At 39.5% G+C, this 20,423-nt stretch overlaps 1 protein-coding gene across 1 annotated transcript in view; it reads left to right on the top strand.

The window, feature by feature from the left end:
- The window catches only part of LOC113085437 (glutathione hydrolase 1 proenzyme-like), a 104,479-nt gene that overhangs the window by 76,704 nt on the left and 7,352 nt on the right, over positions 1–20,423 (top strand). The window contains exons 10-11 of the mRNA XM_026255129.1: positions 3,025–3,161; positions 3,685–3,884. Of these exons, the coding sequence (XP_026110914.1) occupies positions 3,025–3,161; positions 3,685–3,884 (337 nt within the window). The remainder of the gene's footprint in view (positions 1–3,024; positions 3,162–3,684; positions 3,885–20,423) is intronic.

The raw sequence follows: 20,423 nt of genomic DNA, 5'->3' as shown, positions 1-20,423 counted from the left end.
ATTAAGTGACTAATTAAATGATAATTCTGCATTAGTGATGAACACCTGCTGTTAACAATCAACATCACTGAAGAAAAGAGAAACACAAGAACTACAATTGACTTTAAGCACAGCCTTGGATGAAATCAACTGGAAGAAAAAAAGAAAAAAAAACTTTGTCCCCATAATTGTGGTGAGTCCACCATCATGGAGATCAGTGTTTGCTTTAGTTGGGCTCTTGACCCTTTTAATAATTCAAAGTAATTCGCTTTTAAACACTTGCAGTTGTGTTACGTAGTAAACATTAACACATTGCTGAATTAAAAGCTTGAAGTAGAAAATTTAATTGCCCTTTTTTCATCTAAAACATTTTAATTGACTTCATGAAGGTGTCTCTCTTTGGTTTGTTAAATTATGTTCAGCAATTACTGAACTACAAAAAAGTCCTATTAAACAAATATTATTGTAATGCTTAAATATTGGGGGGGAAAATTGTACAGGCTCGGGATTTTAGACATGAGCACTTATCATATGATCCTCAACAGTGGTTACAATAATTATTCATGCTACAGTGCATAATCGGAGTTTTTACTATGGTGTTACCCAGCATGCACTTCAGCTTGAAGCGTTTTGTTGATTGTCACCTTTGTTAAGATTCATATGCTGGGTCATGATGTCTGTGCGTCTTATTAGGAAAAGATTTCAAAAATGTATATTTATTACATACATTAGGAAATGTATACGTTATAGTGATTAAACCAACGGTTCCACAAGGTAGGTTATTTAAAAACTGAACATTTGTTAATAATAAATACGTAAAATTGTTTTGGAAATAAACAGGCTGAGGCCTAATAATTACTTCATCATGTAAAACCAGCTAGTAACGGTTTTCTGCACAGCACTGATATCACTGCTTTATAACGCACATGTGCTTTTACAGAGAAATATCTAACATAAGAAACCAAAGGTCAAGAGCCCAACTGAAGCAAACACTGATCTCCATGATGGTGGCATAATTTTAACCAATAAAACATCAGCATCTGATCCTCTGTAACGCACAATAATGGCAGGTGTTCATCACTAATGCACAATCATCATTTAATTAGTCTCTTAATTATCTCATTGACTTTAACTCTTTGAGGACTTGGGATTTGAGTTGAGACTAGTTTGTGACTTGGAAGGAATGACTTGTTTCCTCCTCTGGTGAAATCAGCTGCTGAGTTCATGGGTGGAGCAAAAATATGGCAGGACTTTTACTTTCTGACCCCTGGAGTATCCACCTCTGCCTCCCACTGATTGCGTGGAGCTGACTGTCTCCGAAATTGGCGATGGCATTTTTAAATAGTCGTTGTCTTTATAAATAAACCACATATTTGAGTTTTAAATAACTACGTTCTTGCCTGAAATACTTTTAACATTACATTTCATGAAACAATAACAGTAATATTTTGAAAATGATCTGAATAAATGGTGGTTGAACTCAACCAATCAGAATGTTTAGTGCCCAAGTCCCGCCCCTGAAAGTTCTGGAACTTTAAAAAAGTACACAGCAAAAAAATCTGAGTGAAATACCTCTGCTGGGAGTACATGTGAGACCGCACTCAAGAGTGTGAAAGTGTTAAAATAGGAGTGTTAAATTAACACTGAAGCTGAGTTAAAGTTAATGAGATAATTAAGTGATTGATTGAGTGATGGTTGACCATTATTGACGGGACCTGATGTTAACATGCAGAATCAACAAAGACGAAAATCACTATTTTAATGGTGTCACCATTATAGTGGTCAGTGTTTGCTTTAGTTGGCCTCTTGACCCCTAAAATGTTAAAGTCAAATTTTAATTGGATGTTATAACTGAGTTATAAAACTGATGGAAAAATAAAGACTATTGTTATTCCTGAACTACGGAGATAAAGTTACACTGTTAACTATTCCAGCCCTATGATTCTTCAACAAAGTATTTCCAGCATTTTAAATACAATCTAGGAATTTCTTTAAAAAAATTCAAAATTCTTTCAAAAGAGTCTTTCTATTAGACATGCAAACATCAAGAATCAACCTGTGAATCTCAACAATGGTGAAAATCAAAAAAGCATGTTGCAGTGCATTCTGGGTGCCACCTATCAAAATTCATCCATGGCTCCCATGATGCATTGCAGCATGAATAAATTATTATCTGAATTGTTTCAGTAATTTTCTTTATTCTTACTAGTCTATTTTTTTCATGTTCCTTTTAGTAGTTTGTTTACTAATCACAATCACAGAGTTGTTATAATCAATGAGGTCAATCAAATCTGTTTAGGCGTTAATTGAGTTTGGTGAATGTTTGGATTGTCTCTTGTCTGTGTGTCACAATTCAGTTGTAACAGCCAAACCAAATCTGACTTTTAAAATGTAAGGCTCAAGAGCCCAACTAAACCAAACACTGACCACTATAATGGTGACATAGAAATAGTGATTTACATCTTTGTTGATTCTGCATGTTAACATCAGGTCTCGTCAATAATGGTCAATCATCCCTCAATTAATCACTTAATTATCTCATTAACTTTAACTCAGATTCAGTGTTAATTTAACACTCCTATTTTAAAACTTTTCACACTCCTGAGTGTGGTCTCACATGTACTCCCAACAGAGTTCATTTCACTCTGGATTTTTTGCTGTGTACTACCTAGCCAGCAGGGACTTTCTGGGGGGCATTTTTTACCTGGAACTTTATTTATTTCCTGGTTCCTGCGGTGGAAACACACAGAGGACCAGCCCAAAGTCCCTAGTTCCTGGGTAAAGTTCCTGCGGGGGAAACGCAGCTTTAGTTGTAGTCCTTGTGTTTCTCTTTCTTTCAGTGATTTTATTTGTTAATAGCAGGTGTTCTTCACTAATGCGCAATCATCAATTAATCACATAATTATCTCATTAACTTCACTGATCCATTGTTACTCTGTAGTGTGCACACATTATAAATTTTCATTTAAAACTGAAAATTTTGTTGTGGAGTTTAAAAGGTAAACATTAAAGTTTAATTTCAAATAATTAATAATTTAATCTCAGGTTACAACTTGTCAAGCAGCAGTGTGTCCACTATAAGGAACAAGACCTTGACCTATCATCGTATGATTGAAGCTTTCCGCTTTTCTGAAGTCCAGAAGAGTAAACTGGGAGACCCACTCGATGAAAACAATACTGAGGTGAGTTCAGCTACAAATATGGATTCTTTAGTCATTTTAAAATATTTGAAAAGTGGACAGTGTTCTAACTTGCAGTATTGCACAATCCCAGCTTGAGTCCCGACTCAAGGTACTTTGCTTATTTTGTTCCACTTTCTTTGTCCCATTGTTTCCTCTCTCATCTACACTAGCCTGTCCAACAAAGGCATAAAATGGCAAAAAATAGAATATAATATATTAATATACCCCCACGATGCTCTACGTATATGTGTGTGCTACAGTGTATTACAATTACTGAATCCATATAATAGCTTTGTGTGAGAAGCAGATATAAAATTAAGGTTTTAATCACTGATAAGCAGAAAGTGAATAAATGACAAGATTTCCCGTTATGGGTGAACTTTACATAGTTCACATCTGAAGAACAACATTTCTGAGACATCTTAACTTTTGCCTCATCTCATATAACCTGAATAATTTATGCTACAGAAAACATAATTTCCTTAAAGCATTTCACTATTCCCATATTTATGACTTTTCACAGATTGTTTTACAGATTGTCAAAAATATAACCTCAGACAGCTTTGCAGACTACATCAGGAGTAAGATTAAAGATGACATCAAACAACAGAGATACGATGACCAGTATGAGATTTATGCAGCTGATGACCATGGCACATCTCACCTGTCTGTCATCGCAGAAGATGGGAGTGCAGTGGCTGTCACCAGTAGTATCAATGACTTGTAAGAAAAATATCAAAAGGACAAAGGGATGTGTTTCTTAATCATAAGGTCAGCCGCAGAATCTGTTCAGCATCTTAGAACAGATGTTAAAAAAACAGTGTTATATCTTAACACACCTGTGTGTCATGTTAATGACAACACATTTTGTGTTAATTTTAATTCAACCAGTGTGTTTTTCTTCTTAACATCCAACATCCATAAAATATTTAACACACTAATGTGTCATGTCACACAATTTGTCATAGATGTGTTATTCTTAACCAGTTAAAATCAGATGTGCGACTTTCAAGTCACAAGCAAGTCTTCAAGTCATATCCCAAGTCCTCAAAGGTTTAAAGTTAATGAGATAATTAAGTGACTAATTAAATTATGATTGAACATTAGTGATGAACATCTGCTGTTAACAATCAACATCACTGAAGTAAAGAGAAACACAAGAACTACGACTGAAATTAGACACAGCCTTCAACTGAAAAAAATAAAAACCTATGCCACCATAATTGTGGTCAAGGTTTACTTTAGGTAGTCTCTTGACCCTTTTTACTAATTCAAAGCAGTTTGATTCAAAATAATTGCAATATTGTTTTTGCAACAAACATGTATGCATTGTTGAATCAAACCTTACAGTAACAGATGATCTTATGCTATTTCTGCTAACAACTTATTACTTACTAATTAACCATCATGAAATAGTCTTTATATTTGGATTGTTGACTGACACTCAGCTATTACTGAACTGAAGTAAAAAGATAGAAAAAAAGACCCCACCAAACAAATACCAGTGCAATGCTTCAACGTTGAAAGACAAATAAGGAAACTGTTAATTCAGGCTTTTATACATGGACACTTATCCAACGATCCTCAACAGTGGTGACAATTTTTCATACTGCAGTGCATGACGAGTTTTTACAATGGTGTTACCCAGCATGCAACATTTTGTTGATTGTCACCACTGTTGAGAGTCATATGCTGGTTCTTGATGTCTATGTGTGTATACAGAGTTAAAATCACTCACTGATTTTTTTTTTTTAGCATGCTGCAGTTTTAATGGGTTGATTATGCAATGCTCAAAAAAATAATAATAATAATTTGATTGTAATGGTACCAGGTCACAATTACTAGCTTATCACATACTGACAGTTAATATCTTTAACTGTCTGCATGTTAATATCTGTTTCACGGCATCTCATGCAATGTCTACATATCTAAGATCAAGAGCTCATCTAAAGCAAATACTGATCTCCATTATGGTTGCATCATTTTAACCAATAAAACATCAACACCCGATCCTCTGTAGTTCTCAATAACAGCAGGTGTTCATCACTAGTGCACAACCATCATTTAATAAGTCACTTAATTATCTCATTAACTTTAACTCTTTGAGGACTTGGGATATGACTTGATGACTTGCTTGTGACTTGAAAGTCCCACCTCTGGTTAAAATAAATGCACATCATTTAGGGCTGCACGATCATGCGTGTCTTGTCAGTAAAGACGGTTCTGTGATTACACAGCAAAATCCCCAGTGTTAATTTAACACTCTGAGTGTGGACACATATAAACACTGAAGCAGTGTTAAAAGTAAAACTGAGATAATTAGTTAATGAGATAATTAAGAAGTTAATTGAGTTATGATTGACCAATATTGAAGACACCTAATGTTAACAAGCAGAATCACCAAACGAGAAAATCACAATTTGTATGCTTCAACTCTGCTTCAGTGTTTATATGTGTCCACACTCGGAGTGTTAAATTAACACTGGGGATTTTGCTGTGTAGCAGTAAATGTCCATCACCTGGTTTCAAATGGAGCGGCACTTTCCAGCTATAATTTTTTTTTGTTCTAACATTGTTTTTAGCAGGTTGTTTTATTTTTGTTCCCAGAACGTTCTCTCAAAAGATAGGATAACATTCTCTAAACACATTCTAAAAATGTTTATTAAAGGAGCTATGTGGAGGTTTTTACTTAAAAAATCTTTCATATAGAGTTTTCATTTGTATATGTATGAGCCAACCATGATGAAAAAAAAAAGAATGACACCTCGACTGTCCACCACGGCTGCCTCTATCAGCCTGTAGGCTCAATTGTGTGTGGAGGAGTCGGGCCCGAATTGGCGCGAAAATGACGTCATGCGCGTTCTTGTCTACTTGGGCTTACAACCGTACACCACACCAGCCATTATAGTAAGCAGCGGCAATAGTGTTTTCAGATGGACTCTGTGGATGGAAAGAAACGACCAGACTCCGGCAGCACAATTCAGACACCCACGGACACTCCTCGTAAGTAAAAAAAAAAAAAAAAAAACGTATCTAGTGTGGCAAAAACCGGCCGGCGTCAGTGGTTGCTGCGGCAACCCTGGTTGATGTGGTCGTGCTCGTACGAGCGTGCGCACTGAGAACGAGCATGAGACTGGCTGCAGTTCCTCTAACGGTAAGAAATTTCAGAACCTACGCAATGCTCCTTTAATATAATTATTAGAACATTATCCCCTAATATTCTATTTAAGATTAAAGCAGATGTTTAGATGTGGATGTTGATGTCTTTTTAATAGTTTGGTTTGATGTCACCATAATGGTGGTGAGTGTTGATTTTAGTTGTACAATTTGACACTTGACTTGTCAGTGTTGTTCTTTAGCTGCTGTCATCTTTATTGTAGCAAAAGCAATAAAAGAACATAAGGTTTGATGGTGTTGGTTGTTTGTTGATGATTAACACATCATCACATATTTGGTCTGGTTACTTGTTTCACCCAAGCTTATGTGTGGTGATAAATATTCTATTGAAGTGACTCAGCCTGACACCCAGCTGAATTTAAGCAAATAATTTAAAGGATTAGAAAACTCGTTTTTTTTTTTTTTTTTTTTTTGTCACACAAACATCAAGGTTCAGTGTATAACGCTCAACAATGGTGATATGCTTCATCCTGCAATTCTGCTATTCTGGGTACATCATGCAAAACTCATCCTTGGCACCCAGAATGCATTGCAGCATGAAGCATGTCACCATTGTTGAGATTCATACACTAATTCTTCAGCTCTCTGTGTGTTTAAGAATTCTGAGGTTCAGAGTGTTGTATGAACACATGTAATTTAAAAAGTACCGACAAAAATGACATAAAACTGTTATAGACACTAATGTTAAATTAATAGCATAGGTTAATCCTCAGATGGTTGTCGGGGTCTTTTTGACCCCAAATGACTTTTGCTCAAATTAAAAATATATATATATCTTTGTCCAAATTGTATGAAACCTTCTACGGCTCCCAACACTTTCTAGATCTACAAAAAACAAATAATAATAATAAATTGGAATGATATCTGTTTTTATGTTAGCGTGACAAAATTTGTGACACTCGTGGTTTTCGCAATCAAAATAAGACTAAATTCATCATCAAAATCAGAACCAACATCGACAGAAATGGCACAAATAAAGTGGCACACTTCCACCAATGCAAAAACAATATCCACAATGATAAATTATATTGCTCACAACACGAGTACACACACACACACACACATAGAGGAATACATTTTTGAGACTATGAAAACTGTTCTCTTATCATTTGTCAAATAAAATCATCCAAAATTCAGAACCAACACAAATATAAAGTGGTGACACTGACACCGACAATGTGTACACACACACACACACACACACACACACACACACACACACACGTGTGAGGATATAAAACAACTGCTCTCTTATAATTATTTTTAAAAAATCATGCAAAATGCAGAACCACCAAAGAGGGAGAGAGAGTGAGAGAGAGATGACAGGATGAGACAAAACGATTTAGCACGCACACACACACACACAAACCTGCTCCAACCCGTCTGCAGAAGTCTTGCAGTTCACCATGCTTACTGCCTGCAATGCATTGTAATGTAACATTATTGAAAAACTTTTTTTTTTTTTCAGTAAAAAAAAAAATGCTAAACTTTGACAAAAAATATTTTATTTTTGTTATAATTGTGATTTTATAATATTTAGATATGAATCCAAATGAATCCAACTTGTGAAAAGATATCTTTCAGGTAGTCAAATAGCAAATAGCATATAGTGGAGCTCTATAGCCATCTAGTGGTTAAAGTGATTCTTTTTTATTTTAAAACTGCTGTAATGACGACTTGATAGCTAGGACTGTATCTGTAGCTAGTTGGGGATGAGTGACCACTGTGGTGCATCGATAAGAATGCAATTGGATGCTGTAAATCTCTTCGATGGGTTTATTGACACTCAGCAGAGGATTATCTGTCTTCATGTATGTACAGTATGTGTGTGGTTCTACAATAAACAATAAAAGAAAGAAAATATCAGAATACAAATAAACAACAGTGCTGACATAATTCAATTAGCAAAGCTAATAAATTGTAATTATTATACATTTCCCTTTAAGTAGCTTTAGCTGCTTATACATATCAAATAACCAAAATAAATACCAGATAACACATTATCTTCTTATTGACTTAAAGAACAGCCTTCATACTGCTAGTTATCAATACTATCAACCCAAAAAACATAGTTCTCTACTTCTCAACCATAATTACACTCAGATAATAACTATAAAGTGTCAAGTGAGAACACATATAAACACAATATTAATATAAAAATAATATTAATAGGCATTAACATAATGCTAGCGAACTTTATGCTAACATACTGCATTTCAATAGAGTATCTCAGAATAACTCTTAACAACCCAAGGCACCGAAATACACATACGTAAACATTTACATCAGGGTACTCACATGTCTCTGAACGCACACATGCACAGATATCGACATGGAAGACATCTATTCACCTCAGTAAATTCTACGGTGCGTTTACCGGCCAATCTAACAACCAACTCAAAACGAAACTAAAACTGTTAGCGCTAAAACTGTGTTCTCTCTGTGACCCTGAAACGAAGCCGCTGATTGGCTAATCCCCATAACAGCAAGTCCTTCTTCACAGCCGCCCCCAAATTTGCACAGTCAAATTTGCTGTCCCATAGAAGGACTGTTGGTCTCAGGTGCTGTCTCAGGTATGGCAGGAAGTTGAACAAGACGGGCAACTGGCCTAATGTATTTCCTGTCGTTCACCTGGATCTCCGCTGTCCTTATCCTCCCATCTGAACCTGGGATAACCTTTGTGATGTGACCAATAGGCCAGAGCGCCCTCGGGAGCTGCGGATCAATGATCATGACGACAGTACCAGGTTGTAATGGGGCCACATCTTTCTGCCACTTGGTGCGCATCTGCAGGGCTGGCAGATAGTGCCTGATAAATGCCCTCCAAAATTGGTCGGCAAGGACCTGCGTATGCCTCCAGCGGCGGCGGCTCAACAGCTCGGACTCTGGATACAACACCTGGGGCAGTGAGGGGTCGGGCCGCCCCATCACAAGCAAATTGGGGGTTACTGGATCAGGGTCCGCGACGTCACTGGACACATACCCCAAGGGTTTAGGATGCCCTCGATCTCAATCAGGACCGTGCGCAGGACTTCTTCTGTCACCGTCTGCATCTGAATTGTTGCATACAGGGCAGCTTTGATAGATTTAATTTCCCTCTCCCATGCACCACCAAAGTGAGGGGCACTTGGAGGGTTAAATCTAAACTGGATCTGATGTTTGGCCAGTTCTGCCTGTAAAGTGGGGTGCAGTGCCTTGAAAGACTCATGGATTTCCCTCTCACCTCCTCTGAAATCCGTGCCCTGATCCGACAGAAGCTCCGCTGGTTTTCCCCTGCGTGAGATAAATCTGCGGAGGGCCATCAGGAAGAAATCCTGGTCGAGACTAGTCAGGACGTCGATGTGGACAGCTCGGGTAGTGAGGCACTTAAATAGTATACCCCAACATTCTCATTACGCCGTCCGATTTTGACCGTGAAGGGCCCGAAACAATCCATTCCGGTAGAGAAGTAAGGAGGCTTCATCAACCGCAGACGGGCGGGAGGTAAGTCTGCCATTTGTGGCACTGCAGGCTTCGCTCTCCATCTCCGACAATCAGGGCAGGAGTACTGGTGCCGCTTCACAGCTTCTCTTCCACGAAGGATCCAGTATCGTCTGCGAAGTTCTGCAAATAATCGCTCTGAGCCTGGATGATGGAGGTCTCGGTCAGCATCTTGAATGATGAGTTTAGTCACCTGGTGAGCTGGATCCAGAACTATGGGATGATTGGCTTCTGTGTCCAGCAAGGTACTGCGACGCAATCTGCCTCCAACCCGAATCAGCTTCAGTTGATCATCATATTCAGGAGCTAATGTAATCAAACGGCTGGTGGAAGGGACGGGTTTTCTTTCTGAAAGGTGTTGAAAGTCTTCCTCGAAGTAGTCTACCTGAACTCGTCTCAGTAGGTCTATCTCAGCATCCTGATAGTCTTGTGCAGATGGCGTTGATTGACTACCTGCCGCCCCATGGCGGGACCTCACAATTGCCTCGATCATGTCCCTGAAACCATTGAATTGGCTGGCATCAAATAAGGGTTTATTACTTTCAGAATCCACATACCTCCATGCTTGGGCATCAGTCAGCTCCTGGTTCTCAGCGACTCTGGTGCCCACAAACACCTTAAACCTGCAAGAGTCTGACTGAAGCCACGTGAGAACCGTGGTGGAGTCTGTCCAAAGCACCACTCCATGTAGTACCAGGGTGAGTTCACGTTGCAACAGCACTGCTAGCTGAGCTCCAGTCACTGCTGCACACAGCTCTAATCGCGGTATCGACTGTTGGCGCTTGGGGGCCACTCTCGACCGTGCAGTCGGAAAGGCCACCTCCACCTTACCACCTGAACCCTCTGTACGAAGGTACGCAACTGAACCGTAAGCTTTCTCAGATGCGTCACAGAATATATGAAGGCTTCTGACAGAACTGGGTTGGTCCAGAGGTGGACTTGAGTAGCATCGTGGCAAGACAATCTCCGGAAGCTCATTCTCCCAAGTTAGCCAGGCCTTGAGGGCATCATCTGGCAGCAACGGGTCATCCCACTCCCTCTCTTTGTTCCATAGGTGCTGCACAATGATTTTGGCCAGCGTGGCGAAGGGAACGAGAAAGCCTAGCGGATCAAAAAGCCGTGCCAGTGTACTATAGATGTTCCTCATAGTCGGTGTGGGACGGTCAGTGACGTTACACTTGTAGGCCAGAGTGTCTGAGGCGCAAAGCCATCTGAGTCCAAGTGCAAGCTCCTGTGGATCCTCCATTGACTCTGTGAGCCATAACTCGCTGTTCTGGGATCTTGCCTCTTTAGGAAGGTGACTGATAACTTCGGGAACCTTACTAGCCCACTGACGCAACTCAAACCCCCCTGAGGCCAATAACCTATTCAATTTGTCAACCAGCTGTCTTGCTGCTGTAGAGGAGGAGAGGCTCTGTAAGTGGTTATCCACATAAAAGTGTCCACCCGGACATCCTCCTCTAGCTGGCTGTGGTCTGTCACATGCTTCTGCAGTGCAAATTTTGTACAGCAGGGGCTGCATGTTGTTCCAAAGGGGAGGACCTGCCACTCATTTACGCCCGGTGGCGCCTCTTTATTCATGTCCCTCCACACGAAACGAAGCAGAGATTTGTCTTCTGGCAGTAACCTGATCTGATGGAACATGCCTTTTATGTCGCTGCTTATAGCAACAACATGCTCCCTGAATCTCAACAGGACACCTAGCAGGCTGGAGGTCAATGTGGGGCCTGGCAGTAGAAGCTCATTTAGGTTGTAGCCCTTGTATACGAAGGAGCAGTTAAATACAAGTCTGTTTTTTCCATTATGACTCACCATATGGTGAGGTATAAACCAGGACTCTCTTGATGTACTTAGATCTTCCTCTGCTACCTTCTTCACGTACCCCGCCTGTTCCAATTTCAGGTTCTCTGCTGCATAGGCTGATGCTCTTGTTGGGTCTTTCATCAGACGTCTCTCAGTGCTCTTCGTAGACTCGCCAGTACAGCATCTTTGGGGGCGTGGAGACACGGCATGTTATTAACACGAAGCAAGGGGGTGGCGTAGCGATGTACTCCGTCGACTTCCACCCTCACTGTCCTGGTTTCCAGCATGCGAACTGCCTCTTGATCTTGCTTTGAGCGGACCACTACCTTCTCACTCCTGAACGGCAGTACATCCATTTTCCATAGTTTCTCCACGTGATAAAGGAGCTCTGCAGAGGGTGACTGTGTGGATATATGCAGACACTGCTGCGGCTGAAGATGCTGTCGGATGATCTTGGTTGGGCCCTGAATAGTCCAGCCCAACTTGGTCTTTACAGCAGCTGGTCCGCCAGGTGGACCCATACGAACCGGCTCTACTGGGGTGATCAGTTGCGTATAGTCTGACCCAATGAGGACCATGGGTGAACACATTCCAGTGTTTGCAAGGGAAGTCCCCTCAGGTGCTTATATTTGCGCTGAAGAGTCTTCACCGGTTGTGAATGCTCTGCAAGGCCCAATTGATCGGCAGTAAAGGCTCTCCAGATCTTGTAAGTCTTTTGGGGGTTCCTGGCAGGAGAAATTGAGAATGAGACAGATATTCCTTGTAGAACCCTAAGATCCTGGCGCACTGTCCTTAAAGCAAGGTTCTCTGACTCCCCTTTAAGTTTAAGCTCCTTAGCGGCGGCTGGAAGTAGCATCGTGCGCTCTGACCCATCATCCAGTATCGCGTAGGTCTCCATGGCATGCTGTCCATTGTGTAGCACAACCTTTGTCACCTTTAGGACCACCTGACTGCTGCCAGATGGCCTATCAAGATAGAGAACTTCATTAGCGGTACTCACTAAGCATGATGTGTTCTCTGTGGCTAGTGTCACTATGGCTGGTCTAATGTTAAGGTCGTGGAGAGCTTCCAGATGTCTGCCATTACAATTCTTGCACCTGGCCTTCAGTTTGCACTGTGCGGCCTGGTGACAACGACCACAACGCCAGCACCGCCTGTTTTTCTTAACCCAGTCTCTCCGCTGCTCAGTGGTTAACCGGCTGAAGTTAGTGCACTGGTTCAGATAATGCAGGGCGTTGGTACAGTATGGGCAGGGTAGAGCGACTTTGCCTTGTGGATTGGCACTGGTAGATGAGAATACTGGGACAGTCGGGCAACTAGAAGATTGTTCAGCTCCATGGAGGACTGTGGTTAGCCTGCCAAACTTTGAGTCCTTCCGTCTATCCCTCTTACTGTCTGGGTTCTCTTGGGGTCGGGACTCATATCCATACTCCTGAATCTGCAGCTCAAACTCCAGCCATAAACCCAGACCGCAGATCTTGTGGAAGCTTGGACATAAGCCTAGTGACATGAGACCCACACTGAAGCTCAATATGACCTTTCTCTCCAAGCTGGTTGAGCATGCCAACCAAGGCTCTCACCCTGAGAGCAAATCCTTTAAAGGCAGTGATGTCCTGACTACGAATGTTAGGCGCCTCCATCAGGTCTGCAATGCGCCTTAATGCTAGCTGGTGAGGTTGCCCATAATGCTCTGTTAATGAGGCCATAGTGTCAGTGTAGGGTTGTGTAGAGTTGATGTATGAATCTGCGATAAGGAGCGCTTCTTCAAATTTAAGATGATCAACTAAAATCTGATATTTAAACCTCTCCGTAGCATCGTGGGGGAGGAGATTTTCCAGGGAGGTCTTCAGCCTAGCAAACTCACGTGGGTCCCCTCTATTAAAGTCTGGGATGGTGGGTTGAGGACCCCGATATATGTACTCTGTTGCTCAGCGAGTGTGAGAGTCCTCGTGTCTCGTTTCATTAGCTGCGCCTGGCTCATGAGGAACTAAAGGGGGTGATATCTGTGGACGGACTTGTGGATCCGTTGGTTGGTGTGACCTCCCCATTTGACCAGATGCAACCTGATTATCATTGCCAAATGCCGGCATTCCAGGAAGCTGCTCTTGAGTGATCCCCATCTTCTTAAGGCATGTCATTAGCTCTGCTACTAACTCTGTGGACAGTGTGGTAGTGGGTAGCTGTGGCTTCTCTTCATCATCTACCACTGGAGGGGGGGAAGGGGCCAGTCTTCATCGTCCACTTCTACTTCACTGGGTACCTGGATAGGTCCTAATGTGTTATGGACTGTAACTTGTGTTGTGGGCCTTGGTGAGCTAATGGATGCAGCGAGCACTCCCGACTGCGCGTGCGGGCTGTACTCCTCGGGGGAGAGCGCAGTGTGGTGTGATGGATCTGGGCCTCTGCTTGAACTAAGCTGTGTTTGCATCTCCATTATGATAAGTTGAAGTCTCCGGTTATCCTCCCTAATCTTTTGCAGCTCATCTAATATTTCAGGTGAAGCCCCTGAGTTTACTCTGTGAGACAGTGGGTCTGGGGTTCTCTGATAATGGGGTCCTGAGAACGCTGACTCTCTGGGATACTTAGGGCGAGCACCAGTCTGATTCCACTGATCATAAAGCTGGGAGGTGCAGGTTAACAGCTGATCGATCCTGTCACCACCATAGTAGGGCTCCTGCATCTGATGGTGGGGGTGTGAGGAGAGTGCTGCAGCCGGGGAGGGTCTCTCCACAACAGGCAGGGAGACTTCATAGTCAGCAAACCAGGTTGGCAGACGTATCTGACGTCTCGGGCGGGTATCAGGAAGTGGCGTTGCCTCCTCTCTCGCATATGGGAACATCCTCACGCACAGCGGTCACAAACTGATCCGGCTCGAAGGACCAATTTTTTAATGACGACTTGATAGCTAGGATTGTATCTGTACCTAGTTGGGGACGAGTGACCACTGTGGTGCATCGATAAGAATGCAATTGGATGCTGTAAATCTCTTCGATGGGTTTATTGACACTCAGCAGAGGATTATCTGTCTTCATGTATGTACAGTATGTGTGTGGTTCTACAATAAACAATAAAAGAAAGAAAATACCAGAATACAAATAAACAACAGTGCTGACATAATTCAATTAGCAAAGCTAATAAATTGTAATTATTATACATTTCCCTTTAAGTAGCTTTAGCTGCTTATACCTATCAAATAACCAAAATAAATACCAGATAACACATTATCTTCTTATTGACTTAAAGAACAGCCTTCATACTGCTAGTTATCAATACTATCAACCCAAAAAACATAGTTCTCTACTTCTCAACCATAATTACACTCAGATAATAACTATAAAGTGTCAAGTGAGAACACATATAAACACAATATTAATATAAAAATAATATTAATAGGCATTAACATAATGCTAGCGAACTTTATGCTAACATACTGCATTTCAATAGAGTATCTCAGAATAACTCTTAACAACCCAAGGCACCGAAATACACATACGTAAACATTTACATCAGGGTACTCACATGTCTCTGAACGCACACATGCACAGATATCGACATGGAAGACATCTATTCACCTCAGTAAATTCTACGGTGCGTTTACTGGCCAATCTCACAACCAACTCAAAAAGAAACTAAAACTGTTAGCGCTAAAACTGTGTTCTCTCTGTGACCCCGAAACGAAGCCGCTGATTGGCTAATCCCCATAACAGCAAGTCCTTCTTCACAACTGCATTTTCCCAAAAAATGGGTATAAATGTTACATTAAATCATTTGAAATTATCCATGTTATCCCCACACTGTAAAAAGTGATTCTCTATATTTATTCAATAAAGTTGTGTCAAAAATTTACAAGCAATATTATTAATTAAATTTAACACATTTTAATTATGTAGAAATAATCATTCAAAATGAGTAGAATACCATGAAAAAATTAAGTAAAATTTACACAACAATATTGATTTCATTGGTTAAAAAACAAACAAACAAACAAAAAAACACTATGCTAAAGAATACTATGTTATGTATGCCAGGCCAGTAGTTGGCGATCATGAAACACCCTTCGAAAACATTATATGCATGCACATGACATCAGACTTTTTACAAATTCACATTTTTTGTTGCTTACATTAATATGATACAGGCATCATGTTCAAAAGGCTGTGTCTTAAGGCCCCCAAAACAGAATTATTGAAGACACCTAAAGTTCACAAACAGAATCAAAGGGTAAACTATTGGTTACCATTATAGTGGTCAGTGTTTGCTTTAGTTGTGCTCTTGACCCTTGATGTTTTAATATTACATTTTGCATTGCTGTTATTACTCAGTTATAACAGCTAGACAAGCTAAGAAAAAAGATGCTCAGGTGGTGCTAGTTATGCTTTTACATAACCTTTGTTTTAGCTGAATATCTGAACTCATTCAGAGCCTGATCTCTGAGTTACATTAACATTCATTATAGCAGCCCTGTGATTCAACAATAAAAGGCCTGGAGTTTTCAGTGTAATCTAGAGTTTAAGAATTCTGATTAAGAGAGGGGAACTTTCTTTTGGCACACAGTGACATCAAGAACCAGTGTATGAATCTCAAGAATGGTGACAAACAGCATATTCAGACGAACTGTAAGAATCACAAAACAAGCTACTATAGAATTGTTGCTCATAATTAATTCATGCCACAAAGCATGATGGGAGCCATAAATGAGTTTTGATTGGTGGCACCCAGAATGCAGTGCAACATGCTTTTTGATGGTCACCATTGTTGAGGTTCTCAGGCTGATTCTTGATGACTGTGTGCCTAAAGGAAAATACTTTTTTTTTAAACAAGGTTTTCATCATAGGTGCTTCTAAGAATTTCTCAGATACTGCTGAAAACACCTAAACTTATATTGTACAACCACCGGACACCTGTAATTGATAAGACACACTCAACTCAGAAACCCAGAGCAAATAATGATGCAAAAACAAATCACACCACCTGATCTTTTTTCCTTCTTAGCTTGTCTAGCTGCTGTATCACAACTTGCAACCAAAAGTAATCTGTTTTAAATGTTAAGGGTCAAGAGTCCAACTAGAGTCCAAACACTGACCACTACAATGGTAACCAAATTATTTATTTATTTCCTTCAGTGATTCGGTTCGTGAACTTTAGATGTTCGATAACTCTGTTTTGGGGGCCTTACAACCTTTTGAACATGATGCCTGTATCATATCTATGTAAGCAACAAAAATGTGAATTTGTAAAAAGGCTGATGTCATGTGCATGCATATAATGTTTTCGAAGGGTGTTTCATGATCGCCAACTACTGGCCTGGCATGCATAACATAGTATTATTTAGCATAGTGTTTTTTTTTTGTCCAATTAAATCAATATTTTTGTGTACATTTTACTTAATTCTTTTCATGTTATTCTACTCATTTTTAATGGTTAATTCTACTTAATTAAAATGTGTTAAATTTAATTAATAATATTGCTTGTACATTTTTGACACAATTTTATTGAATAAATATAGAGAATCACTTTTTACAGTGCATGAATGAAAGTTAGAAATCTGGGTCTTTTATAAAGTGAATTTTACATCAAATGCTGTTTTTTTTTAAAAAGCCTATTTAAATAAATATTTAATTATTTATAGAAATGTAAAAGATATCATAAATCCTCCAAAAACGAAACAAATGTTGAGTAAAAACATTAACAAACAGAGTAAAATTACATTTGAAAAAAAAAAAAAACTATTATCTTGTCACAAAATTAAATGTTATTGTCTGGGGTCTCTGGAGACCCCCTAAAACACGAGTGTGGACAGAAACGAAAACCATCAGAGGGTTAAACTTTTGATAAAACCAATTGGTCAGATTACTACATGATACTTTTTTTATTATCAACAAGTAGCCAGCGTCACCTGATGATATCTTTCTCTCACTATTTTTGCTGTAGTGATGGGTCAGATCATTTAACCGACTCTTGACTTTTGAGTCTCATTCAGCAAAATGAACAAATCTTTTTTTGAGTCATTTCTTTCATTTTAGCAAAATGTAATTAAAATGTTACATGTTACTTCCCCAACACATCTAGTACTTATGCATACATTGATCACACTACAAATAGTTAAAAACTAAAATGCTATAAGAAACATACAAGATTAATTAATTCTTTACCTGGGTACCCACATAGCAACATTGTTTCGGCCCAGATCCGGCCCACATCTGGCACCCGTGGAAAGATGATCTGGCCCACATGCAGCGTGGAATGATGGCACTTGGGCGGACCGCTCCTGTTTGCCAGATTTGAGCCACAAGCAGGCCATAGCAATGCCACATGTCAGCCAAGAGTAAAGAAATTAACCAGAAATTGACCTTATCTGAGCTACAAAATCTGTGTATATATTAAATATGAAGTAATTTCAGCTTTAATAAGCCCGTTAACAAGCAGAATCACTGAAGGAAAGAAGAGAACAGAAAAAGAGATGAGCAGAAACACAAGAACTACAACTGACTTCAGCCACAACCTTAGATGAAATCAATTGGGGGTAAAAGAAGACATTAAATATCTCAAGATCTCAGCAGAGGAGGATTAAACAACTCCACAAACAGCTTTACCAGCTTCACTTATTACTAACCAGACTGACATTATTTCTGTTAGACATCTACAAAAGTTTTTATTGAGAATTAACAGAGGTTTAACTCTAATGTGTTTCACCATAACAGTGATTAGTGTTTCCATTAGTTGGGCTCTTAACTCTTATTATCTATTTTGTCTTTTTTTGGCGGCTGTGACGGTGTGTTTGTTAAACACATTTGCAGCTTCAAACAACGCTAGAGTGATATGATATCAAGTGACTGCTGTTATCTGTTGATGGTTTTATAATCAACATGAAGTACACTGGTTCACTGATGTTTTTTTTTTTAATCTAACAATTATGTTGTTCCAATGATACATTCATATTACGAACCCTGCGTTTCTGCCATAGGAGATCCAGCAGTATTATATCAGTTAATATCTTTTAACAAACATGAGCTTAAAAAAATAAACTTAAACTATGCTGCCGCACACGTGAAAGTGAATACATATATAAACAATCAGCACATGAATCTCGATAATGGTGACAATCAAAAATATTTAGATAAACTGATCAATTCAGAACTTCACTGAAAAGCTACTTAAGTCACAACAAAAACAACAGCAAAATATATAAGAAAATATTAAGAATTAAACGAAATAATAGGACAATTCAGCTGCATAATTTATTCGTGTTGCAATGCATGCTGGGAGTTTGTACTATGCTAGTACCCAGCATGCATTGCAGCAAGGTACATTTGATTGTCACCATTGTTGAGATTCATGTGCTGATTGTTGATGTCTGTGTGTGTCATCATGGATTGACTTTTTCCCATGCTTGTTAAAATCTTCTGACTTATTGTTGTAATATTGCTGGATGTCATGCTGCAGAAACACATGGTCTGTGATGTGAATATATGAATGAAACAATTGTTAGATAAAAAAAGCAAATCAGCCTGTTTCATGATGATTATAAAACCATCAACAGATAACCACCATCACTTGACCTAAATTCATTTGAGCTTTTTTTGATGCCGCAAATGTGTTTAACAAACACACCGTCACAGCAGCCGAAAAAAGACAAAAGATAAAGTAAGAGTTAAGAGTGCAACTAATGGAAACACTAATCACTGTTATGGTGAGACATATTAGAGTTAATCCTCTGTTAATTCTCAATAAAAACTTTTGTAGATGTGTAACAGAAATAAAGTCAGTCTGGTTAGTAATAAGTGAAGCTGGTAAAGCTGTTTGTGGAGTTGTTTAATCCTCCTCTGCTGAGATCTTGAAATATTTAATGTCTTCTTTTATCTTAAATTGATTTCATCTAAGGTTGTGGCTGAAGTCAGTTGTAGTTCTTGTGTTTCTGCTTATCTCTTTTTTCTGTTCTCTTCTTTCCTTCAGTGATTCTGCTTGTTAACAGGCTTATTAAGGCTGAAATTACTTCATATTTAATATATACACAGATTTTGTGGCTCAGATAAGGCCCAGTTCTGGTTAATTTCTTTACTCTGGCTGACATGTGGCATTGCTATGGCCTGCTTGAGGCTCAAATCTGGCAAACAGGAGCGGTCCGCCCAAGTGCCATCATTCCACGCTGCATGTGGGCCAGATCATCTTTCCACGGGTGCCAGATGTGGGCCGGATCTGGGCCGACACAATGTTGCTATGTGGGTATTCAGTCTGTGATTAGCTCACATCATCTCTTGTCTGAAAAGTCTTCGGGTTCAAGTCATTCCTTAATCATGTGAATCAATAAAGTAAATAAGTAAATCAAGCCCCATACGCTGAACCATGCAGTCCGAGCCGGAAAGAGAATTGATTAGTTCATCTCATGAGTCTTCGGGTCGAGTCGTTCTGTAATCAGGCCCCATGCGCTATTTCTGACATTTCTGTCGCTGTGGTTTTGTTACTGTTGCTTTAGGATCTGTGGTGTGTTATTATTTTATGAATAAATAAAGCCCTGTTATAAATAAAATATTGATGAATTTGTCTTTTTGACTGTCTATCAGTAAATAAACAATAGGCTATATAATAATACAAGCCTACAATACAGAGTATTTATAGCCTAGTTTGTTCATTTTTAATCCAATTTTGAGTTTTCTGGTATAGTAATTGCTTTTCCTAGGACCTAGGCAAACCTGACATTTTGGTCTAATATATGTACAAGAAGATTGCACAAAAAGGACATAATGTAATCATACAACAATACAACAGCATCATTTTTGAAGATTAGAATCCACGGTAAAAAAA

The sequence above is a fragment of the Carassius auratus genome, unplaced genomic scaffold (genome assembly GCF_003368295.1).
Source record: "Carassius auratus strain Wakin unplaced genomic scaffold, ASM336829v1 scaf_tig00041527, whole genome shotgun sequence".
Taxonomy (NCBI): domain Eukaryota; kingdom Metazoa; phylum Chordata; class Actinopteri; order Cypriniformes; family Cyprinidae; genus Carassius; species Carassius auratus.
Note: the sequence above shows the minus strand (reverse complement) of the source record. Positions and strands in the feature narration are given on the sequence as shown.